Source organism: Ursus arctos, unplaced genomic scaffold (assembly GCF_023065955.2).
Source record: "Ursus arctos isolate Adak ecotype North America unplaced genomic scaffold, UrsArc2.0 scaffold_26, whole genome shotgun sequence".
Classification (NCBI taxonomy): Eukaryota; Metazoa; Chordata; class Mammalia; order Carnivora; family Ursidae; genus Ursus; species Ursus arctos.
In genome coordinates this window covers 35,056,555-35,083,739 of record NW_026622941.1, presented here as the reverse complement: position 1 = coordinate 35,083,739, position 27,185 = coordinate 35,056,555, and the positions used below count along the sequence as shown (strand labels likewise).

General features: G+C 34.8%; 1 protein-coding gene across 1 annotated transcript; it reads left to right on the top strand.

The window, feature by feature from the left end:
- The first annotated feature begins 14 nt into the window (after positions 1 to 14).
- TWF1 (twinfilin actin binding protein 1) lies at positions 15 to 12,277 on the top strand. The gene is made up of 9 exons (XM_026502063.4): positions 15 to 137; positions 1,795 to 1,872; positions 3,990 to 4,168; positions 5,141 to 5,236; positions 6,241 to 6,345; positions 8,030 to 8,155; positions 8,418 to 8,568; positions 8,731 to 8,852; positions 10,088 to 12,277. The coding sequence occupies exons 1-9, from the start codon at positions 113 to 115 to the stop codon at positions 10,256 to 10,258; spliced, it is 1,053 nt and encodes a 350-aa protein (XP_026357848.1). The 5' UTR covers positions 15 to 112; the 3' UTR covers positions 10,259 to 12,277.
- The last annotated feature ends 14,908 nt before the right edge of the window (positions 12,278 to 27,185 follow it).

Below are 27,185 nucleotides of genomic sequence, written 5' to 3'. Positions count from 1 at the left end.
TCGCAGGCCGATGACGCGTGGAGGCCGGCGGAGAAGCTGCCACTTCCTGGAGGCGCCGGCCGAGGCCGCTCTCAGCACTTAGCGCCGGAGCCGGGAGCCCGCGGCCGCCGCCATGTCCCATCAGACCGGCATCCAAGGTAACGGCGCCGTGAGCGGCGCGTGGGGAAGGGGCTCCCGGGAGGCCCCGGGAGAGCCGGGCGGGCTGCGGGACTAGCAGTGCTGGAGTCGGGCCCGGAGGAAGGGAGCCGGTCTCGCGTTGCAGGCCCGGCCTCTGCGCTCTCCGAGCTTTCTGGTCCCGGGCGCTCCCGGCCTGCATCCCTCCCAGCCCGGCTCGGCCGCCGCCACGTTACAGACTGACCCGAAATTCGCAGAAGCGAAGGAAATTGGTTTCCGAAGAGGCCTGGGTGAAGGGGGCGTGCCTTCCACCGCCGCTGACGGTATCCCGACTTTCCCCCTTTTTATCCGGTAGGGGAGACCTGAAACAGTGGAGGCGACTGGGGCTCCTCTTGCTGTAGAGAGACGGGCGAATTTTCCTTTTACTGTGCAAAGGAGATTGTTACAAGATTTTGATTATAAAACGAAAGATACTGGAATCTTTTTAATTCCCAGTAAAGGTGTTTCCCAAACTCTTCCGCGTTTTTTTCCAAAATGGAAACATGAATTTATGTTCTGACAAATCCTGAGTATGGGATGTTATGATCTTTTTCTTAGGTACTCCCCAGGGAACTGAAAAGTCTGGTCTTTGTGGCTGTATTCAATCATCCCGTGAAGGCCGTTCAATGTGCAATTATGTCTGACCTCCATTATTTCCTGGTTTGAAAATGGGCAGTCTGGAAGCGCTCACCTCATCAGAATCAAATAATATATCCCGGGGTTACTCGCGATCACTTAACGAGTGCTAATATAAACCCACGCTCTTCCTGTTAATAGACAACGAATCTTTTTCCCAGAAGAACTTTGACTTGTGTTTTGTTCGCATGAGTCTTTGACAACCCCACACCTCTCCCTGCACACACAAACAAAAGCAAAATACTCTCAAACCGAAAAGCACTGTTTTGTTTGTCCGAATTAGTTTGACATTTAATTATTGATTTTCATGTTTGAGCCTCATAGCAATCACTAGTTAAATAGTGGTTCTTGCTCTCAGTATACAACCCAAGAATGAAATCAGAATGAAATTGAAGCTTTAATAGAAACAGGAGGGTTATTACATATATATTTGCTTAGTGAACGTAACTCTAGCTTTTTGAGAAATACGAGTTAGAAAAATATTACCAGAAGTACAAGCTTGAACGCATTTTATTTCCTTTTTGTTTAATCGGGATAGGATATCTGATATTTATTGTTGTTTTTAGTGTGAAAATATAAAAATGAATCTTTATTATAATTGAAAATTATAATTGAAATTGGACTGGAAGAGAATGAAAGTTTTTCAACAATTTTCAACCAAGCAATAGAGGTGTTTTTTAAAATCATTATTTGTTCATTATTGGATGTGAATAACTTTAATATTTTCACCCCCAGGGTTATTTCTGCTTTGGAATTATCTAGCTAAAGCAGATTAGAATTAGTATTAATATACTTTTAAGCTATATTAATATTTCTTAGCTGTATATAGTGTCCACTTTGTTATACCTTTAAGTTTTATAGTTTAAATTACTGATAGTAAGGGGATGCTACATACTCAAGATTTTTTCTTCATAATAAATCCTTTCTCCTTATTTTATTAGTATTTGAAAGTATTAACACACAAGTATAAAAAATGGGTTTACTTGTCTTTATCTTTTTCCACAGCAAGTGAAGATGTTAAAGATATCTTTGCCAGAGCAAGAAATGGAAAATACAGACTTCTAAAAATATCTATTGAAAATGGTTAGTTATACATTTTTAAATATTGTTTGTCCTTAGATTATTGAGTGTTATATTTTTAAATTTCTAAGTCATTGTCAGTGATTGGAACTATTAATTAATGTGAAGCAAGTCCAAAACTTGCCTTTAGGTAACGTGGATCCTGTACATATGGTCATGTCCCATTGGCCGCTGCCTACCCTCTGAATTCTGTAGTTGACTATCAGGGAAACAGAAAGATGTTTTTTTGGTGTGACATCTTCCTCTTTTACTTTTTGTGTCTCAGTTTCTGTACCACAACCCATTTCTAATGTCAGTGCTTCCAGCTCTGGAATGGAAATCAGTAAACTGGTGATTCTCCACCCCTCCCACCCAAAAGTACTTGAGAATTGTTAGTAAAGTTAGTTTTGAAGTAGAAACAAAGGATTTCAAACTCCCCATTTTCTCCACTTGATTGCAGTCTGTGCTGAAGAAATGATTCCCCCTTTCTTGTTTTGGGACAAAGTTCTAAGAATGTAACAAACTATAAATTGATCCTTTCGAAATAATTTTGTAGCAGGGAAACTGACTGGGTGGGAGAATCTTTTAATTTGGCGATGTTTAAATTTGGATGATTAATATTCTCACAAATGAATATGTGAAAATATTCCATTGGTCTAATTTCCTAAATAACTGGAAGTATTTTGCTTTGGAAAAATAACTTGTTTTTTTATAAACTGGAAGTAAATTTAATTTGCTTCCCATTTTCTACTTATATATTAAAAATACCAGAGTGGTTTGAAAAATATGCAGTTGTTGTAAATATATATTACCACACTTAATAGGAATAAACATATACTGTAAAGCAGCGTATTTTAGGAATATTGAGCTAAATTTTAAAGGTCATCACTTCTGACCAGTTAAGTAACTAAAATGGAAAAGTTTGTCTAACAGGGATCACTGCAGAAGGAAAATGACACTCTTTCCTAAATCATTATTTTCTGATCTTACTTTTTGTTTTAAGAAAAATTTTTAAATAAGGAAATTACAAAGAATAAATAATATAACAAATACTTCCATCTTCTCTTAATAACCGCTAATGTTTTACATGTGCTTCAGCTTTTTTCAAACTTAATAGTTTTTGTGATATAAGGGCATCCCCTTTAAACAGTTTTTACTTCCTGACCTTTTCCTGAGACAACTATATTAGGAGTTTCTATATTTCTGCAGTTTTTATATATATCCCTAGATAGCTTATAGTGCTGTTTTGAGCTTTTAAGTTCATGTAAACTGATGTCTTATTCTGCATCATTTTTTCTGTAAACATTATTTTTGTAATTAGTTTTGGTAGCTCACTATTTTTAAATATGAATTCATCATATAACTAGGCCACATACTATGTGATCATTCTCTTATTGATGAACACTTAGGCTACTTGCAGCTTCCACTGTTCTTATATAGTGCAGTGAACGTATGTGTAAGAGAGTTTTCTATGCAGAGAACATTCACAGTTTTACTTGATTCTGCTAAATGACTGCACCAATGTATGCTTCTGGACAAAATTTTTAATTTGGAGCATTATGGCCAAGTAAGTGCTAAACCTGGTTTTATTTAATATTTCTTATTGCACAATTCAATGTATCAGAAATTCTACCTTTGAACAATAATACACTTACTTAATACAGATTTTGTTGATTACTTATAGCGTAAACATTTTGGAAATAGACTATAATCACCCATTCTTCAATCATCCAGCTCAACTATTTATTTTTAAATATAAATAAAATTATATCCATGTGTTCCTTTCTTGTGTTTTTTAAATTAACCGTGCTAGTCATAAAGTCTTCATATCTGTTTTTTTTTTTTAAAGGTTTTATTTATTTATTTATTTATTTGAGAGAGAACACAAGTGGGAGGGAGGGGCAGAGGGAGAAGCAGACTCTCCGCTGAGCGGGGAGCCTGATGTTGTGCCTAGGACCCTGGGATCACAACGTGAGCCCAAGGCAGACGCTTGACTGACTGAGCCACCCAGGCACCCCGCCTTTTCACATCTTGATGTGAATAATAGTAATAGGAGATGACTGTATTATTAGTTTATTCTTTTCTTCATTATCATTTGGTATTTAAAACAATTCATGTGTCTTTTAAAAATTGTTCTTCAGAGAAACTTGTGATTGGATCATGTAGTCAGCCTTCAGATTCCTGGGATAAGGATTATGATTCCTTTGTTTTACCCCTACTGGAGGACAAACAACCATGCTATATATTATTCAGGTTAGATTCTCAGAATGCCCAGGGATATGAATGGATATTCATTGCCTGGTCTCCAGATCATTCTCATGTAAGTAATTTTTTTGTAATTTGTTTAACTTAAATGCTAGAAAATTTTTTTTCTGAAATATTCCTAGGCCAAGAGGAAGTTAAGAAGCAATTGTTATTTCCCATAGAAGGGAATGATCATGAAGAAAATCTTTATATTGGTAATGTCGAATCGGGAGTAATGTACTTAGATTCAGAAATCTTGCCATTGAAATCAACAGAATTACTGATTTTAAATTTAAATATCTTTGGCAATTATATATAAATGACTATGCTCTGAGAGTAATACTTTGAATAATTCTGAGACCTAATTGAATGTTATAGTAAATTTTCTGAATAGCTACCATTCAAATGATAGGCATACACACAAATATTAGGAAAGTTAGTTAGCCAACTGGTTCAGACTGCTGGATTTGATGATGCAGTATTATAAAACTATTTCTCTTGGTTGGCGGTTACCTTTAGTAGTTTTCAACAGTTGTTATTAGATTCTTTAATAATAGTTTATATTGTAGTTGTTTTCATCTTTGTATTCCTCATAGAATGGTATATGCCATAGGTATGCCATGAACATTTGATTCTTAAACAGTTTAATTAGTAACATCTGATCTAGATTTGCTTTGAGTAAAATATCAGTATCCGGGTTACTTCATTTCAAGTGATGTTTTCTTCCTCATATCTTAAAGTAGTATTTTAAGTAGTCTCTTTTTTTTTTAATTTTTGAACTCATTGTATACTTTGACAAGTTAAAATTTTTTAAAATTTAGTTTCCCACTTTTTGTAAAATATGACATATATTGAAATCTATCTTAATAGATGAAGTGTTATGATGGCTATTTGTGCACATATACTTAAGCCTAGTATAGCCCATGGACTTCAGCTTTATCACAGTTTATGTTTAATATGCTTGAAGACTTTAATACATTCAGAAAACACTTTCTTTTGTAATGATAGTTTTCATCTATAAACTAAGTAAACTTTCACAACTTACTAGGTTCGTCAAAAAATGTTGTATGCAGCAACAAGAGCAACTCTGAAAAAGGAGTTTGGAGGTGGCCACATTAAAGATGAAGTATTTGGAACAGTAAAGGTAGAAAACTTGTATTTTTATGTATGTGGATTCCACATGTTGCAGTTAAACCAGTCTAAGAACTCCTGGGTAATGGGTAATTGATATGAAATCAGACTAATGAATCTGTAAACATAATAGAAAATATTATTCTATTTCATATGATAAGCAAGTTAACTGAAACATGTACTTACCCTTTTAAAATATGTTGGAATATCCTTTGTTAGTTTTTAGAAACTACATTATACCTGAGAGATCATCTAGTTTAAACCCTCATTTAGTTCAGTCTTTTCACTTTAAGGATAGGGAAACAGGCTCAGAAAAATGAGAGACTACTTGAAAGAGATGGTAATTTTTAGATATTTTGGACATTTAATTAGTTAAATTATGATTAAGAATTTGTTATAAAATTTATATGGTAAGGACAGCAAGACTGGATGGGAATATTTTGCTTGTTCACCGTTAATTATGAGGTGGCCTGGTTTCTCAATTCTTTCTGTTCTCATTCTTTCAAATCACAAAGTTTTGATGAAAAAGTAGACCTCTTTGGAATATTTTATTTTAAATAAGAGCTACAGTTCATTTTCATTTAGTTCATTTTATTATTCATTTTCTATGAATAACTATAGAGAAATTATATAAATCATTATAATAGAGAATTCAGAATGTGAATGTGTTGATTATTGAATAATTATGGGGCAGACTTCTCCAGAAAGTTAATTATAATTGTCCTGTAGACTTGAACATGACCAAGTTCATCATGTGACTGGCATCACTACCATCACAGTCACACCCATTTAGTAATTTTAGGAAAACTTTAGGAAATGAGGAGTAAATACTTCCCATTAAAATTTTTTGAAACCTATATTATAGAGGATTTTTGAAAAATAAGAAATAGTAAAATTCTTGATACTATTTTTCAATCAGAATATTTTCTGTTAAATTAATAATTTTGTTTTTCCTGAAGTGACTTCATGGAGGTTTTCTAGGGAATAACTAGTAACAATCCATTTCTGTGTTTACAGGAAGATGTATCATTACATGGGTATAAAAAATACTTGGTGTCACAATCTTCTCCTGCCCCATTGACTGCGGCTGAGGAAGAATTACGGCAGATTAAAATTAATGAGGTAAATTACAGTTTTGATACTCTTGCAAGGTTTTAAGTGTTTGAAAAAATATTTTGAATCAATAGATGTAGAGGTAACTAGAGAATAAGTAAATTAGGTAGCTTGCATTTACTCTGTATAGTTTAGAGCAAGGACTATGTGCTCAGTGTACTTTCAGGCAAAAAGTTAAAAGTAATTAAAATTTGTATCAACTTCATAAGTAGCTTCCTCCTATATTTGTAATGTATGTGACAAAATAGTAAATCTTCCTGTTGGAGGTACAACTTTTTTTTAACTTTGTACTTTGAATATTAAATAAATGGGAAAAATGTGTGTTGCCTATTTAGGGCAAAGAATTCTATCTAATGGGGTTGCCGAAGGAGGTCTGTTTTGTTTCAGTTTATTGTTTTATTACATTATTTTGTTTGGTAACTAAAGAGAGTAAAATGTAAATGCTGTAACATATTTAGTATTTCTAGAAGCTCTATAAATTAACTTCTGTGAACACTACGTGGATACATATGTACATACGGGAGATGGTTTTTTGAGTATTTGTTTAGCTCAGTTATATTAGAGTCAATAAATTTCATCCATATTATAGTTTATCATATTTCTAATGTGTTTACTGCAGCTGTTCTAATTACAAGTTAGATAACTACAGTATTTTTACTGGGATTTTATAGGAAAGAACAAGTAGCAGAATCCACTGTTCACTAGTCTGAGTAACCGACTAATAGGAATCAGTCTGGAAAGTGATTGAATATTATTTAATATTAACCTGATAGCAAGGATCTATCTTTATGTTATTTTAACTCAAGTTATTTGAGTAAAGATTTTTATGTGATTTTTTTTTTTTACAAGTTTGATAGTTTGTTTTATTCCTTGCAATCAGAACCCAGAGGATCGTATTGGGGTATGCATTTGCATATGTTCTATGATGTTTTCATTATCCAATATCATTTATGCTGTAGAATCTCCATTCGTTTTTTTTTTTAAGTAAAAATTTCTATTTGACTTTCTGTTGCAACACTGCAAATGAGACCCTATACTAGCTATCATTTGAGTATAAAAGTCTTAAAACACGTGCATTGAAAGCTTTCTTAAGTATTCTCCTCTAGTATTTGCACACCCACTTTCTTAGTAGTGAAAGCTCAAAGTCTGGAACTTCTGCAGTAGTATAATTTGTTGAGCTGTGTTGTGTCTTTGTATACTGTCCATACTCCTTTCAATTCAATGCATGGTGTTTGTGTTGCATTTTATGTCTAACAGAACAAAGTAAAGTTTGATACATATTGTATATATATCACACTGTTCATAAATTTTATCAAGTAAAATTTTGTAATTAAAGGAGTAATCTGAGGACACTTGAAAGAACTTATATAGTTCATTGCAAATGTGCCAAACCAAACATATAAACAACCTCCCCCCAAAGCCCCACTAACACTGCATACTCACTCAAATGTTCACTCCCAACATTTCATAAAGATACGTCATGCACTCTGCATGTTGACAGAATGCTAGCAGAACATGAACAAATGAGAAAAATTACTTGCTTTTTAAGATCATAGTATTTTAAGTGTTAATTTTAGTTATATTAAAATGGGCAAGGGTGGAATGACACTTGATAGAGATTGGGTTTTCTTATCTTTGCTGTAAGACACTGCTAAATGCTAAAACTTCAGTAAATTAAATCTGTCATACTTAGGTACAAACTGACGTGGGTGTGGACACTAAGCATCAAACACTACAAGGAGTAGCATTTCCTATTTCTCGAGAAGCTTTTCAGGCTTTGGAACAATTAAGTAACAGACAGCTCAACTATGTGCAATTGGTAAGAGACATATGATTATTCTCAAATGGCTGCTGTTTTTTGCTCATGGCTCATACAAAGTTCATTTTTAATAGATTTAAAATCGTTTTGTTTCCTGATTTTTTTAATTCATTTTCTTAAAACTATGAGACAATATATGTTCATTGTGAAAAGTCAGACTAAGTTTCTCCTTGCTCCTAGTTTTTTTTGTCTTCTAGTTTATTTTATTATAAATTTTAAATTGCTGTGTATCTGTTTTAATGAATGTATTTCTTACTGACAGGAAATAGATATAAAAAATGAAATTATAATTTTGGCCAGCACAACAAATACAGAACTAAAAGATTTGCCAAAGAGGATTCCCAAGGATTCAGCACGTTACCATTTCTTCCTGTATAAACATTCCCATGAAGGGGACTATTTGGAGTCCATAGGTATATAATATATTGTTTTAACATATTACTTTCAGTTGGCTTATTGATATTTTACCACTGTATTCTCACTTCTTGCCCAGAGGACTTAGTTACAGTTCTGTGAGGCTTAGTATCTACTTTAATTGATATATTGCTAATTGTATTTATTATTTTAACTTACAGTTTTTATTTATTCAATGCCTGGATACACATGCAGTATAAGAGAACGGATGCTGTATTCTAGCTGCAAGAGCCCTCTGCTAGAAATTGTAGAAAGACAACTACAAATGGATGTCATTAGAAAGGTAAAATTGCATATCTCTTTTAAAATTTCAGTTTTTGTTAGATCTTTATTGTCTTTTCCATTGGTTCATTGTGTATAAAGTATTTTTTCTTGTTCTCATCATAAATCCTTAGGGTCTCCTCTACTCTAAGTACTTGAGGATGATCTGTCATTACTCCAGTCTCCTTATAGATCTGTACTCTCTAATATGTAGCCATAAGCTACATAGGGCTATTTAAATTGAAATATAAATTAAAATTAAGTAAAATTTAAAATTCAGTTTCTTAATCGCACTAGCCACATTTCAGGTGCTCATTAGCTACTTGTGGCTAGTGGCTGCTGTCTGTATTGGACAGTGCAGAATTTAGAGAACATTTCCATATTGCAGAAAGTTCTGTAGACAGTGCTCTTAGAGCTACATACTTGTGATTGCCTCAGCACTTGCTATTAATAAGGAACTACAGTCTCCATTTATAACTGAATCATGGGATGGTTGAGAATCTAGTCGTTAAGAAAGGAGGGAATGGGCATAAACATTTGAATTTTGGGAGCTAAGTGACCAATTTTATTAAATTTATTTTCTTACATGCAGATGAGGCATGGGAAAAGATATGGTTTATTCTTGAGCCCTTCAACTCATTAAAACACAGGTCCCTAAAACTACCAGTGTATTAGATACTGAACCCTTCAAGCTTTTTAAGTTCATAAGGTATAGGAGGGACTGGCTGACTTTTTGTACTAGAAGACCTGATAGTAAATATTCTAGGCTTCACCAGGCCACATGTCGTCTTTGTTACATATTCTTGTTCATTATTTTATGTTTATAACCCTTTAAAAATGTAAAACACACTCTTAATTTGGGCTAAATTTGGCCCTGTTCTAGAGTGATTTGAAGTGACTCAAGTAACAAAGGGGTCAATGACATGTTTCTTGAATATGTGTAGTGTACCAAAGCAGAACCACCTGAGAATATAGTGGTGGCTTCTTACACATTAGTTAAATAGGAGAAGAAAGGGAGAACCAAATAGAAAATGATTATTGCTGCTTATGTATTCAGGCAATGCACCCCCCCCCCCCGAAAAACAAATGTGAAAGTGAAACTATTTACATATGGTCCTTGATACTCTCCTGCTGGAATGGGTATTATGTATTTATTTGTGAGCACTTACACCTGAAAACTGGCTCCTTGCTTGTATTAGGTTTTGAATGTTGTCTTTTTCATATAGGATCACACTTTACTGATTCCATCTCTTACAGATCGAGATAGACAATGGGGATGAGTTGACAGCAGACTTCCTTTATGAAGAAGTACACCCAAAGCAGCATGCACATAAGCAAAGTTTTGCAAAACCAAAAGGTCCTGCAGGAAAAAGAGGAATTCGAAGACTTATTAGGGGTCCAGCTGAAAGTGAAGCCACTGCTGATTAAAATCATTATATTAAGCATTACAATACTAGTTTTTTAAAAGTCCAGCTTTTAGTACAGGAGAACTGAAATCATTCCATGTTGATACATAGTAGGGAAAAATTGTACTTTTTGAAAAATAGCACTTTTCACTTCTGTGTGTTTTTAAAATTAAGGTTATAGAAGACTCATGATTTCTACTTTTGAGTTAAAGCTAGAAAAGGGTTCGACATAGTGATGTTTAATTTTGTCACACCGTTTTCACAGAGTAATGATTCCATACTTTCACACACTTCTTAAAATTTTATACAGTTGGGCCAATTCCAGAAAGTCTCTTGTCTCAAAGTAAGCTACACTCCTTACTACTCTTTAGTGAGACATCAAGTTTTTTTCTTGAAGGGAGAAAGACCTTAAAATATTCATACTACTTAATGAATATGTTAAGGACCAGATTAGATTATCTTCTCAGCTGAGAACTTAGTGTGCCTAGGTAACGGTGAAAAGTTGCTGACTCTGAGAAGCAGTGCTTAGCTCTCAGATGATGGGATCATGTCTGCAACTTTCAGAAACAGTGCTTTATTGCAGCAGTCTTTTCTATTTGACTTTTTTGGTTTTTTTAAATGGCATTAAAATTTCAGAAGATCAGTTTATTCTGAAACCTTAAAGGTACCAGATATTTTCTATACTGCAGGATTTCTGATGACATCGAAAGACCTATTTAAACAGCTTTAATAAATTCTCTTTCTAGTGCTTTAAAGTTTCCTTTTCGGAAGTAAGTCATTTCATTATAAGTAGTTTGAGGCTAAAATATTTATGTTCAGATTGAATATTAAATTAACATCATTAAAAAGAAAATGAAACTAAAGTCAAACAATGTTGAAAAAGTCTTAAACATCAGGATTGATTTTTCTCCAGAACCCCAGAACCATATATTAGTAGGCAAATTGTGTTCTTTATTATTTTTGAGGAAATACTCCAATTTAATAAAATCATTTAAAGTCCTAGTTCTTATCAGCCTAATACAAATTGAATACTTAAGAAACTTGTTTCAATTTATATCTTATTTTAAAGCACATTTAACTGTGTAAAGCTTTGCATTTTCAGTTACAACCTACAGAAATTTTGAGCCTCTTTTTTTTTTTTTTTTTTTTTTTTGGATACTTGAAATAGAGAAGGAGATAGAACACTTTGTCATGTTAAATCTGATAAACCTGCTGCAAGAGCCATAACTTTGAGGACTTTTTTAATGAACTATGGGGATCCAGGATTTAGAATTTCTTGATCTAAACTTTATGCTGCATAAAACATTAGAAATGCACATTTCATAGTATAAAATATGAAACACATTTTTATACCTTATTATCTAAGGTACTATATGCACCTTTCAAAAATTCAATGTGTGTTCAAGTAAAGCATATTAGAATAATTATGGGTTGACAGGATTTTTTTTCCTAGAGTTAAGAGTATTTGTGTGGGGTTTTGTTTGTTTACAAATAATCAGACTATAATATTTAAACATGCAAAGTAATTGGCAGTAATGTTGCACTTGTTTACTAAAGATACACTCTAAGTCGTTCCATGGGTGCCCACATAGACACATCTATACATAAATTACTGCATTGAGAATCCTAGAGCTGTGTTGCAGACACACATACAGCTGAAGCTGTATTTTCAATCAGAAAGAATGTAAAACCTGTCATGAAGATATAAAATAATTTGGTGGTGAATGTTTTTCTGTACCATTCATGTGCAATTATAGTCTAAATTCTACTACACTACAGGAAAGTAAATGGACATTCCAGAATATAGATGTGATTATATAGTCTTAAACTAATTATTATTAAACCAAGATTGCTGAAAATCAGTGATGCGTTTGTTCTAGAGTATAACTCATTGTTTACAGTATGTTTTAGGTGACATCATCATAACAAGAAGGTGATCAAAGTATTCCAGGTAAATTTATATAGCAGTGAAGAATTACATGCCTTCTGTGGACATTTTATAAGTGCATTTTATATTGCAATAAATTTTTTTCTCTTTAAATTGTGTACTAAGTTGTTTTCTAGCATTAGGTTTTTTTAAAAAAATGTTTGGATAATTCTGCATAATGCAATATCTAGTAATGGACTAGAAATCCCATTGATCTATGCATTTGTTAATTCACCTATTTAAATCAAGGATTTTAAATATTTTGCAACCTAGGCAAGTTGTGCTTAATTTAGATTAGAACTGTCCTACTGCTGCAGCAATAATGAAAATGCCATGAGTTCCATAGTCCTGTGATAAAAGCCCCCCTGTACGACAGGATGACCAGCACACTTGATGCCAAACTCTTCAGATACTTGCCACCCATCCAACAAATACTGAATGTACTCCTGTGTACAATTCACTACTAGACTGATCTTTTTCTAAGGCTAAATTACAAAAGATGGAGAGTTGTCCTTAAGAGGGCTGATTTTAGGAACTTAAATAGAGTTAAAATTCCTTAATGTATTTCTACTCAGAACTATAATGTGCCTGAGACACATATTATAGTTTGGTATATATCCTTTGCATACACAGGTATACATTATAAGGATGAGAGGTTCTTTTTTAGAAACTACTGGTTCTGGGGCTTTATATACAGAGATTTTGGTAAAACAGGTGGACCCAGGAATTACATAGTTTCATAAATGAGTCTTGTGTTGCCATGACTGGGTACAGTTTGCCTCCTGATACAAATTTTTTTTCTCCTCTTTCAGTCAACAAATTTCTTTAGTACTGTGTGCTGGTATATAGTAGTTATCAATCGAGGTAACATCCTACAGAATAAAATCTAGTTCTTACTGTTTGTTGCCCATTAGCTTCTGCATGACTTGGTCATGGCCCTCTCCACCTCTGTCAGTTGGCAACAGTTCATTAGCTGCTTGCTGTGCCTCTGATGGACAAAGAATGCTGCTGCCTCTGGAGCACTGAATGTACTGTTCCCACACTGGATCGCTAATCCAGTATCTACATGTCTTCCTCCTTCACTTAACTCAGGTCTTCTCTCAAGTATCATCTCCTTAGAGAAGTCTTCCCTGACATCCAAATCTGATTGTATGCCCTGTCCCTCTCACCTTAATCCTGCTTTATTTTTCCTCAAAGCACTCAGGAATTGTCCATCTATGCATATTGTTTGTCTCCTCCACTAAAATACAAGCTCAAGGGGGGAAGGGACTTGGTTTTATTCACTGTGGCATGCTCAGCATCTAGAACAGTGTCTAAGACATAGTGGATACTTTGTTGAATGAATAAAAGAAAGAGATTTTTACCTTTCCTTGAAGAACAGTGGGGAAAGGAGCACATCCCAGCAGTGGTAGGTGTAGCACAGAGGCTCTGGCCTTCAGTGCTGCATTTCTGGCCAGAGCAGACATGACTGGCGCTGACAGAGCCTCTTGTCCTCTGGACCCTGGTTTCTACCACAAAAGACTAGTATCAACTCATTCCACAGTGGCAAGTATCTTCCAGTGGGGATCTTTATTCAGCAGACTGTTCTGGAAAGACCCAAGACGAGCCTCTATGCAACTGCCAGTGCTGCTCTACCACCATCAGCATTTGCTAGGATTCAGACAGGCTGCAGTTACTGGATGGTTAAAGGGAAGAGGCAAGCTATGAATGCAGGTTAAATTGTATTTCTTAGTTTCCGATTACCAAACTGTATGGATGAAACAACATGGGTCATATCTTTGTGTGTATGTGTGTGTGATGCTGCCACTTACTGGCTAAATGACTGAACTGGTTATGTATTCTACCATACCATAAACTACCCCCAGTATTTACAGGTTTAAAACAACAGCAATCAGGGGCGCCTGGGTGGCACAGCGGTTAAGCGTTTGCCTTCGGCTTAGGGCGTGATCCTGGCGTTATGGGATCAAGCCCCACATCAGGCTCCTCTGCTATGAGCCTGCTTCTTCCTCTCCCACTCCCCCTGCTTGTGTTCCCTCTCTCGCTGGCTGTCTCTATCTCTGTCAAATAAATAAGTAAAATCTTAAAAAAAAAAAAAAAACAGCAATCATTTTCCACAAGTCTACAGTTGGTTGACCTCTCATATCGTCATGCATCTGTGGTTACCTGACAGGTTGGCTGGTCTAGGACGATGTTACCTGAGATGACTTGTCTCTCTGCTCTGCATGGTCTCTCAGCAGCAGCATGTTAGCCCTGGCTTGTTCTTATGGCAGTGGCAGTGTTGCGAGAGACAGTAGTTCCCAAGGACACTTAAGACCCAGGCTAGGAGCTACAATATCACTTTTGGTGCATTCTGTAGAGTAAAGCAAGTTACAAGTCCATCCTAGATCTAAGAGCTTTGGAAATAGACTGTACCTGCTGATGAGAAAAATTACAAAGCCATATTGCAAAGGTACATATGTAGGGAAGAGTGGACAATTGCAATTTAATACAATGAACATTAGGAAGAAATTACTTAACCTTTGGGGGGCATCAATTTCCTCAATAATGAAAAGATAGAATCTACCTTTATCGAATTATTAAATGAGATCATGCTCATAACACAATGCTTGGCACAGCAGTTAGCTCTCAACAATGATAGAAAAGATGATGATTATATGATGATGTATAGTGGTAAAGATTACAGGCTGATGTCAGATGCCTGAGTTAAAAATCCAAGCCCTGTGCTTTCTTAGCTGCATAACCTTGGGGAAGTTACTTCACTTAAAGTTCCTTATTGGTAAAATATTGATAATGATATTATCAAATTCATAGGCTTGTTATGAGGATTAAATAAGTTAATACAGGGGAAGCACTTTGAACAGTGTTCATAATCATTTAATAAAAGCAGTGCACTATATAACTTTTTAAAAATTACAAGTTTAGGGGCGCCTGGGTGGCACAGCGGTTAAGCGTCTGCCTTTGGCTCAGGGCGTGATCCCGGCGTTACGGGATCGAGCCCCACATCAGGCTCCTCTGCTATGAGCCTGCTTCTTCCTCTTCTACTCCCCCTGCTTGTGTTCCCTCTCTCGCTGGCTGTGTCTATCTCTGTCGAATAAATAAATAAATAAAAATCTTTAAAAAATAAAAAATAAAAATAAAAATTACAAGTTTATAAATAACATTATTTTTAATTGTTAATGGGGTATTATGAGAACACAGAGGAGAGACTACCTTTTTATATGTGGGGAATCAGAGAAGACTATGGAGTAGATACTTGTTTTATGTCATCAAGATTGTCTCAGTTTGTTACACCAGCTACAGGAAACTAACACTCTTCTTTTATGGACGAATATATGGTCTATCCTAGAGAATTATTCATGTGCAGCTTAGAAGAATGTGTATTTTGCTTTTGTTGGGTGGAGTGTTGTATAGACTCTGTGAGGTCTATTTGGTTTATAGTGCTATTCAAGTGTTCTATTTCCTTGTCATCTTCCACCTAGTTGTTCTATCCATTAAGTTTGGCATTAAAGTTTCCAACAATTATTGTTGAACTGTCTATTTTCTTTCTCAATTATGTCAGTTTTGCTTCATGTATCTTAAGAGATTCTGTTGTTGGGTGCATATCTGTTAATAATTGTTATATTTTCTTGATATGTTGGCTCTTTTAGCATTACAAAAAGAGGTTCTTTGTCTATAGTAAGAACTTTAGCCTCAAAATCTATATTGTCTGGTATTAGAGCTACTCCAACTCTCTTTTTGGTTACTGTTTGCATGGTATATCTTTTTCAATCCATTCACTTTCAACCTATTCACATCTTTAAATGTAAAGTGAGTCTTTTTTAGACAGAATACAGTTGAAGCATGTATTTTTATCCATTTTCCAATGTCTCCATTTAGTTGGAGTGTTTAATCTATTTACATTTAATGTAATTACTGAGAATGTAGGAATTACATCTGTTATTTTGCTATTTATTTTTCTATATGTCATGTTATTTTTGATACTCATTTCCCCTATTACTTCCAATAGATATATTTTCATGTACTATTTTAATTTCCTTATCATTTCTTTTACCATATTTTTAAAGTTATTTTCTTACTGGTGCTCTGGGAATTACAATTAACATCTTAACTTATAAAAATCTAGTTTGGAGTAATATCAACTTAATTTCAATAGTTTCTGTATGAGTCTGTGCCCTGCTCCCTTCTTAGTGCCATTATTGTCATATAAATTACATCCTTACACATGGGATGCCCACCAACACAGATTTATAATTATTACTTTATGCACTTATCTTTTAAATAAGAAAAGAGAAAAAGTGCCACAAACAAAATATACATTTATAATGTCTTATATATTTACCTATGTAATTGCTTTTACTGGAATTTTTTATTTCTTCCTATGGATTTGAGTTCCTCTTTGGTGTCCCCTGATAGCAGCCACAAAGATTAGGCCACCAGATAGGATTTGAGCTCTTTTCTGGATGACACCAATTATTACAATACCATGGGACCAGGAACACAAGCTCACCTGCCTCCAGAGCCAGTCAGTCCACAGGTGTATCCTTGGCAGCAGCCACAAAGATCAGGGCACCACACACATGTAAAAGCTCCCTTCTGGGGATGCTGGTGCTCTGGAGCACAGAAAAGGGAGAGCAGGAAGATGGTGCCCACCAGTCTCTGTCCCTAAAGAATGTTCCAGCTGGCTCCAAGATGTATTAATCAGATACTTGCCCCTCAGGCCAGAGCTTTAATATAACCAGTTGAGCTTCCTTCACTTTAAGTCTGGTGGGTACAATCTGCTGCCTCTGAGCTGAGTCCTGGGGTAGATGAGTCCAGGTGCATAGGACTATAAGAGCTATCTTCCTAATTACTACAATCTATGAGTCTAGGGACAAGCCCCCCCCCCCTTTTTTTTCTGAGCTAGATGTTTTGGGGGCTCATCTCTAAGCTGCAAGCCCTAAAAGTTGAGGTGCATGATGGGGGTTCAACCCTTTGCTCCTTGGGGAAAAGCTCTGGGTTTTGAGCTTTTTCCCAGTTGTGGGTCTCTTTGCTGGGCATGGGGTTTTTGGTGAGATGTGTCCCCACCTCTCTCACCTGTTTAGATGTGGCTTTCTTCACATTTGCCGGATGTGCAGTCGTCATTCAGACAGCCTTTAGGTTTTTTAAAGAGGAAATTGTTCCATATGTAGCTACAAACTCAGTGTGTCTGTGGGAGGGTCCGATGTTGCCATCTTGAATCTGGTTTTCATGTTTGGTACCCTCGTTTTTGCAGCTGGCACCCAGGGGATGCCTCTTAATTGCCTAGCTCTGATTGGTCATGGGGTCTTGCATTCCTGGGAACTGTGGCAATTGGAGAGATAGTTCTTAGCAGGTTGCCATTCCCAGGGCATTGCACAGAAAGCAGACTGAGGCACATTCCCCAGTCTTTCTGTGAAGGAGGCTTCTAGTTGTCCTGGAACTTTAACCTAAGGGTCAGGATTCAGGTTTATCACACACCTAGTGGACTGTGAAGCTGCTACCAAGGAACATAGGTTGTGGACACAATCTTGGTTCTCTCCTTTTGCCTTGCTCCAGCTCACTAGTATCTCCCAGAAAAGAACTTATTCCTTCATCTGGAATCCCAATTTTTGTGACTTCTGCCCAGGGGATACTGCCAGATTGCCTAACCAGTGGAACACACCTGTAGTCCCACAACACTATATATATTTGCATACTTTTAAAAGCTGCTGTCTGAGGGCCTGGCCTCCAAATAGCCTGAATCTACAAGCTGAGATGTTCCTCTTAGGGAAACTGACAAGTGCTGGCACATCGTCAACTACTGGGAGCTTTTAAAAATATAATAGGCTGCTTGGATGAGCGCAAACTTTTGAAAGATGACAAAGAGTTTGGTCAGGGTTGAATGACAAGGTTTGGCTTCTACACAAGGCCACTCCATGACTGGGAGAGATGGTTGTTTCATCTACTGTAAGGAATCAACAGAGAGTTAAGCAAAATGAAGAAACAGGTGAATATGTTCCAAATAAATGAACAATATAAAATCTGAAAAAAAAAACCCTTAAAGAAATAGAGATAAATAATTTGCCTTATAAAGAGTTCAAAGTAATGGTCATAAAGATGCTCTTCAAACTGAGGAGAGGAATGGATGAACACAGTAAGAATTTCAACAAAGAGATGGAAAATATAAGAAAGTACCAAACAGAGGTCACAGAGCTGAATAATACAATTACTAAACTGAAAAATACACTAGAAGGGTTCAATAGTAAAATAAATGAAGCAGGAGAAAAGGTCAGTCAACTCAAAAAGAAGTCAGTGGAACTCACCCAATCAGAGCAGCAAAAAGAAAAAAGAATGAAAAAAAAGGTGAAGATAACTGAAGGGGTTTATGGGACAACATCAAACAGACTATAATTTGCATTATAGGGATCCTAGAAAGAGAAGAAAGAAGGAAAGGGGCAGAAATCTTGTTTGAAGAAATAATGGCTGAAAACTTGCCTAACCTGGGAAAGGAAACAAACATCCAGATCCAGGAAGCCCAGAAAGTCCTAAATAAGAGGAACCCAAAGATATCCACACCAAGCCACATTATAATTAAAATATCAAAAGTTAAAGACAAAGAGAGAATGTTAAAAGCAACAAGAGAAAAAAAAATTGTTACATACAAGGGAACACCTATAAGATTACAGGTAGGTTTTCCAGCAGAAACTTGCAGGTCAAAAGAGAGTGGCACAAGATATTCAAAACACTGGAAGAAAAAAACCACAAACTTCCAACCAAGAATACTCTACCTGGCAAAGTTATCATTCAGAACTGAAGGAGAGAGAGTTTTTCAGATGAGCAAAAGCTAAAGGAGTTCATTACCACTAAACTGGAATTACAAGAAATGTTAAAGGAACTTTAACCTGAAAAGAAAGGGCAATAATTAGTAACAAGAAAACATCTGAAAAAATAAATCTCACTGGAAAGGTATATATATATATATATATATATATATATATATATATATATATATATATATATATATAAAATAAAGGTGGATTAATTACCACTTATAAACCTAGTATGAAGTTTAAAAGACAAAAGTAGTAAAAATAACTATGATTGCAATAATTATTTAAGAGATACACAAGATAAAAATATGTAAAATGTAACATCAAAAACAGAAAACAACAACAAAAACACAGAAAACATTGGAGGATAGGGAGACCACAAAATGCTGAGCTTTAGAATAGGATCCAACTTAAGTTTTTATCAATTTAAAATAGACAGTTATAAGTTGTTATATGGAAGCCTCGTTGTAACTACAAAGCAAAAACCTATAGTAAAGACACAAAAGACAAAGAGAAAGGAAAATAAGTATACCACTAAAGAAAGTCATCAAACCACAAAAGAGAAACAAGAAAACAACGGAAGAAGAAAGGAACAGAGAGGAACTACAAAAGCAGATAATAAGCAATTAACAAAGCAGCAATAAGTACACAATTATCAGTAATTAGTTTACATGTAAATGAACTAAATTCTCCAATCATAAGACACAGAGTAGCTGAATAGATCAAAACAAAACAAAACAAAAACAAAAAAACCAAGACCCATCTATATACTGCCTACAAGAAACTTACTTTAGATGTAAGAATACACACAGAGTGAAAGTGAAGGGATGGGAAAAGTTATTGCATGCCACTGGAAACCAAAAGAAAGCTCGGGTAGATCTACTTATATCAGATAAAATACACTTTAAAACAAAGACTGTAATAAGAGATAAAGATGAATGTTATCTAATGATAAAAGCAACAAACCAACAAGAGGATATAACATTTGTAAATATTTATGCATCCAACATAGAAGCACCTAAGGCCTAAAGGGAGAAATAGACAGCAACGCAATAATAGTAAGGAATTTTAATACCCCACTTACATCAATGGATAGATCATCCAGACAGAAAATCAGTAAGAAAACATTAGCCTTACATGACACATTACACTATATGAACTTAACAGATATATATAGAACATCCTATCCAAAAGCATCATAATGCACATTCTTCTCAAGTGCATGTAGAACCTTTCCAGGATAGATCATATGTTAGGCCATAAAATAAGTCTTAATAAATTTAAGAGGATTGAAATCATATAAAGTATCTTTTTTAACCACAACAGTATGAAACTAGAAATTAATGACATGAAGAAAACTGAAAAATTCACAAATATGTAGAAATTAAGCAACATGCCACTGAAAAATGAATGGGTCAAAGAAGAAATAAAAAGATAAAAAATACTTTGAGACAAATGAAAATGGAGATATAACACAAAAACTTGTGAGATGCAGCAAAAGCAGTTCTAAGAGAGAAGTTCATAGTGATAAATGCCTATCTCAAGAAATAAGAAAAGTCTCAAATAAACAACTTAACATTACACCGTAAGGAACTAGAAAAAGAACAACAATGGACACCCAAAGTTAGTAGAAGAAAGGAAATAACAAAGATAAGAGCAGAAATAAATGAAATAAAGGTTAAAAGAAGACCAATGAAACTAAGAGCTTGCTCTCTGAAAAGATAAATAAAATTGGTAACCCTTTAGCCAGACTCACCAGGAGAAAAAGGAGAGATAACTCAAATAAATAAAACCGGATATAAGAGAGGTGATGTTACAAATGATACCACAGAAATACTAAGAATCAAGAGACTACTATGAACATTTATACATAAACAAATTGGATAATATAGAAGAAATGGATACATTTCTGAAAACATAGAACCTACCAAGACCAATCATGATGAAATAGAAAATTTAACAGATCAATTACTAGTAAGGAGATTGAATCTGTAATCAAAAACCTCCCAACAGAAGTCCAGGACCAGGGGCGCCTGGGTGGCACAGCGGTTAAGCGTCTGCCTTCGGCTCAGGGCATGATCCTGGCGTTCTGGGATCGAGCCCCACATCAGGCTCTTCTGCTATGAGCCTGCTTCTTCCTCTCCCACTCCCCCTGCTGTGTTCCCTCTCTCGCTGGCTGTCTCTATCTCTGTCAAATAAATAAATAAAATCTTAAAAAAAAAAAAAAAAAAGAAGTCCAGGACCAGATGGTTTCACTAATGAATTCTACTAAACATTGAAAAAAGAATTAATACCCATCCCTCTCATACTCCTCCAAAAATAGAAGAAGGGAACTCTTCCAAACTCATTTTATGTCAGCATTACCCTGATACCAAAACCAGACAAGGATGCCACAGGAAGAGTACATTATAGGTCAATAACCCTGATGAACAAGATACAAGAATCATCAACAAATATTAGCAAACTGAAATTCAATAATGTATCAAAGTGATCATACACTGATCAAGTAGGATTTATTCCAGGTATGCACAGATGGTTCAACATCTACAAATCAGAGAATGTGATACACCATATTAACAAAAGTAAGAATAAAAATCATACGGTCATCTTAATAGATGCAGAAAAAGCATTTGACAAAGTTCAACATTTGCTTATGATGGAAACTCTCAACATCCACTTATGATAAAAACCCTCAACAAAGTGGGTATGAAGGCCCATAGCTAGCATCAACTCCATGGCAAAACATTGAAAGCCTTTCTTCTAAGACCAGAGAAATGAGAAGGATGGCCACTCTCACCACTTTTATTCAACACCGTATTGGAAGTCCTAGCTAGAGCAATTAGACAAGAAAAGGAAATAAAATACATCCAAATTGGAAATAAAGAAGTAAAACTGTCACTATTTGCAGATAACCTATTATATATATAAAACCCTAAAGACTCCAGCAAAAAACTGTGAGAACCAATAAGTGAAATAAGTAAGTTGCAGGAAAATAAAAAATCAATACACAAAAGTCTCTTGTGTTTCTATACACTGGTATGAACTCTCAGAAAGAGAGTAAAGGAAATAATCCCATTTACAATTGTATCAAAAAGAATAAAATACCCAGAAATAAATTTAACCAAGGATGGGAAAACCTATATATTGAAAACTACAAGATGATAATGAAAGAAATTGAAGACACAGATAAATGGAAAGATAAATCATGCTCATGGACTGGAAGAATCAATACTGTTATAATGTCCAAATTACCCAAAGCAATCTACAGATTTAATGCAATCACTATTAAAATTATGATGGCATTTTTCAAAGAAATAGAACAAATAATTCTAAAACTTGTATAGAACCACAAAAACCCACATAGCCAAAGCAATCTTGAGAACAGAACAAAGCTGGAGGCATCATTCTCCCTGATTTCAAACTACATTACAAAGCTATAGAAATCAAAACAGTATGGTGTTGGCATAAAAACAGACACATAGATCACTAGAACAGAACAGAAAAACTCAGAAATAAACCCATGCATATATGGCCAATTAATTTATGACAAAGGAGCGAAGAATGTACAATGGGAGAAAGAAAGTCTCTTCAATAAGTCCTGTTGAGAAAACTGGACAGTCACATGCAAAAGAATAAAACTGAATGACTACTTTACACCACATACAAAAATTAACTCAAAATAAAGACTTGAAAGTAAGACCTGAAACTATAAAACTCCTAGAAGAAAACATAGATGTTAAGTTCCTTGACATAGGTATTGGTGATGATATTTTGAATAGACATAAAAAAAAGGGCAACAAAAGCAAAAACAGACTATTAGAAATACATCATACTAAAAAGCTTTTGTACAGCAAAGGAAATCATCAACAAAATGAAAAGGCAACCTACTAATTGGGAGAAAATAGTTGCAAATCATGTTTCTGATAAGGGGTTAATATCCAAAATGTATAAAGAATTCACACAACTCAACAGCAAAAACAAACAAACAAACAACAACAACAACAACAACAATGAGGGGATTATGCTAAGTGAAATAAGTCAAGCAGAGAAAGACAATTATCATATGGTATCATTCATAGGTGGAACATAAAGAATAGCACAGAGGACATTAGGGGAAGGAAGGGAAAACTGAAAGGAAGGACATCAGAGAAGGAAACGAACCATGAGAGACTATGGATTCTGGGAAACAATGTGAGGGTTTCAGAGGGGAGGCAGGTGGGGGAATGGGGTAGCCCGGTGATGGGTACTAAGGAGAGCAGGTGTTGCAATGAGCACTGAGTGTTATATGCAAATAATGAATCATGAAACACTACACCCAAAACTAATGATGTTCTGTATGGTGACTAACATAACATAATAAAAAAAGAAGTAAAAACAAAAACCAAAAAAAGAAATTAAAAATGGGCAAAAGATATGAATAGATATGAATGGATAAAGATGATGTCACACTCACACACACACACACACACACAGGAATATTATTCAGCCATAAAAAAGAATGAAATCTTGCCATCTGTAACAACATGGATCTAGAAAGTAGAATGCTAAGTCAAATAAGTGAGTTAGAGAAACACAAATATCATATGATTTTACTCATAACTGCAATTTAAAAAACAAAACAGTGAACAAAGAGGAAAAGAGACATACCAAAAAATAGATTCTGTACAGAGAACATATAGTTACCAGAGGGGAGGTGGGTAGGGGGGTGGGTGCACCAGGTGAAGGGGATTAAGAAGATACTTATCTTGATGAGCACTGAGTCATATATGGAATTATTGAATCACTATATTATACACCTGAAACTAATGTAACACTGTATGTTAACTACACTGGAATTAAATTTAAAAATGGGTAGAAGATATGAATAGAAATTTGTCCAAAAAGGACATACAGATTGCCAACAGGTATATGAAAAATGCTAAGCATCATTAACCATCAGAGAAATGCAAATCAAAACCACAACGAAATGTCACCTCAACTAGTAAGAATGGCAAGAATCAAAAAGACAAGATAGAATAAGTGTTGGTGAAGATGTGGAGAAAAAGGAACCTTCATGCACTGTTGGTGACTAAATTGGTGGAACTAGGGAAAACAGTATGGAGATACCTCAAAAAATTAAAAACAGAACTACCATATAATCCAGCAATTCCATTTCTGGGTATTTATCTGAAGAAAACAAAAATACTAACAAGAAAAAAAAAAAAAAAAGAACAACAAAAAAACCCTGAAAATGCATCTCCAAGATCACTGTGGCATTATTTACAAAAGCCAAAATATGGAAACAACTTAAGTGACCATTAATGTATGAATAGATAAATAAGCTGTGGTATATATAGACAATGGAATATTATTCAGCAATAAAAAATAATGAAATCCTGCTATTTGCAACAACATAGATGGACCTTGAGGGCATTATGCTAAATGAAATAAGTCAGATAAAGACAGTCAAATACTACATAATCTCTCATATATGGATTCTAAAAAAATAAAAATACCCCAACAAGCTCAGAGATACAGAGAACAGATCTGTGGTTTCCAGAAATGGGACAGGTGGTGGAAAAAAAATAAAGGGGATCCAAAGGTAAAAAGAAAAAATAAAATTAAAAACAGTAACAACAACAACAAAAAAACCCAAGTAACCAAAACTGATAATATCAAACCCATGCACAAAAAGTCCTTAACTTTACTTTATATTCCTTTCTAACAAGTTTATTGGCTGGTTTCCTAACCTATAATAAATATATATTTATTAATCTTATTGAAGATCCTTTATGCCTGCTGAGTCACTTCTTTTTTGATGCTTTCAAGATTCCCTGACCTTGCTTATGACGTGTCAAGGTGTGGATCTCTTTGAGTTTATCCTACTTGCAGTTGTTATTTTCTTGATGCCTAGATTAATATTTTTCATCAAATTTGGAAAATTTTTGTCCATTATTTCTTCAAATATTCTTTCTAGGATTTTCTCACCTCTCCCTTTAGGACTCCCATTACATGTATCTTGATAAACTTTATGGTGTCCCACAGGTCTCTAAAGATCTGCTCATTTTTCTTCATTCTCTTTTCTTTCTGTTCCTCAATTGATTTATCTTCATGTTTATTGATTTTTTTTGGGGGGGGAGGGCTGCTCAAAGATGCTGGTGAGCCCTTCTAGTGAATTTTCATTTTAGTTATTGTACTTTTCAACATTGGGATGACATTAATGGAAGTGATACTGACTTTTTTTTTTTTTTAAAGCTATTGGTCAACATTTCAACATATTTTAAAGGCCATTCACTAATAATAGTCAAACTGTGTTGTCACTATAAAGAAGAGTGTTAGTCTTCTTCTAAAATATGTGATGGGGATATACCTCACTTTATAATAAAAGTTCTGTCATTATTTAGACATTTTACAAAGGAGAGGAGGAACTACATATGCAGTCCCTTGCTTAACTTCCAGCTTTACTGAGATAAAATTGACATATAATGTTGTGTAATTTTAAGGTGTACAATGTGGTGATTTAATATACTTGTATATTGCAAAATAGTTACTACCATAATGTTAGCTACATTTTAAAAGTTTTTATTTAAATTCCAGCTGATTAACACAGTGTAATATTAGTTTCAGGTGTACAAGAGTGATTCATCACTTATATACAATACTTGGTGCTCATCACAAGTGCACTCCTTAATCCCCATCACCTATTTAATCCATCTCCCCACCCACTTCCCCTCTGGTAACCAACAGACTCTAAAGTTAAGAGTCTGTCTCTTGGTTTGCCTCTCTCTCTCCTTTATCCCCCGTGTTTGTTTCTTAAATTCCACATATGAGTGAAATCATATGGTATTTGTTTTTCTCTGACTTATTTTGCCTAGTGAAAACATTCTAGTTCCACCCACACTGTTGCAAATGGCAAGATTTCATTCTTTTTGATGGCTGAATAATATTCCATTATGTATATAGGCATATATCACCTCTTCTTTATCCATTCATCAGTTGATGGACATTTGGGCTGTTTCCATAATTTGGCTATTGTAGGTAATGCTGCTATAAACATTGGGGAGCATGTATTCCTTTGAATATTTTTGTACTCTTTGGGTACCTAGTAGTGTAATTGCTGGATTGTTGCTACTTTATAATTCTAAAAAGAGGCTGGCTATTAGAATGGCTGTAATAGGAGAAAGGGTCATTCAAAGTCTAAGGCTTAAATTTTAGAATTGCAGGTCAGCCTGAGATGATCAATCATGATTTAATTCACGCTACCTAAACTTTCAAAAGACTCAGGTATAAACTAGAATGTAATTTTACTAATCATAAAAGACACTCTGCAACAGAAAGTGATATGTCGATCATAATAGTCTTTGTCATTATGCATTATCTTCCAAAAAGGCAAATCCAGGCAAGAAATCAAAATGAAAAGGAAAGGCTGCTAGATAAATATGGAGTTAATGCAAGCAAACATATAGTTAGATAACCTTAATAACTATCTTCAACAAGCTACTCTGATGCATAAATAGCCTAGTAGAGGAAAACACCTGACATAATCTGAAAGACAATACTCCTTGCCCCAGGATAGTAGAAATTTTGTGACAAAGTCTTATTCTTGGATCATTGCTAACCTAAGGGCCTCTGATAACACAAACACAAAACTTGATTCAGTTTAGATTTTTTATTTTCTTTTTTCTAAGTTACAATACATGCCTATCATTTCTGAGACGATACACTGGTAGGTTTTTTTGTTTGTTTGTTTGAGCTTGGGTGTTGTTAAAGCTTTTTAGCCAAGGGAATCTATCACAATACATAGTTTTAATGTTTTCTTTATACTACTCACTACCTGATCTTGTTTTATTTACTTGTGTATTATCACCTCAGTGTCTCATCTCCATTGAACAGAGACTTTCTCCTTAGAGCAAGCTCCTAAAAAACAAGGACTTTGTATTGTTCATTATTATATGTTCATTGCTTTTACAAGTGTCTGGACCATTGAAAACAATCAATGAATATTTGTTCCAATTAATTTTATTTGTTAATTATTGTTTTAGGTCAGAGTATTTCATGAGGTGATTTTTTTTCATAATTTCATCAGAGGAATGAAATCTTAGCATTAATTTTGGAGATTCATTGTTATTGTCTCCATATTGACCATTTTTGACATTAGAATTTGAATGATTAAAAAAAAAGAATTTGAATGATTAAAAAGCCATTCCTATCTGTGTCCATTCTTACAGTGAAATAGT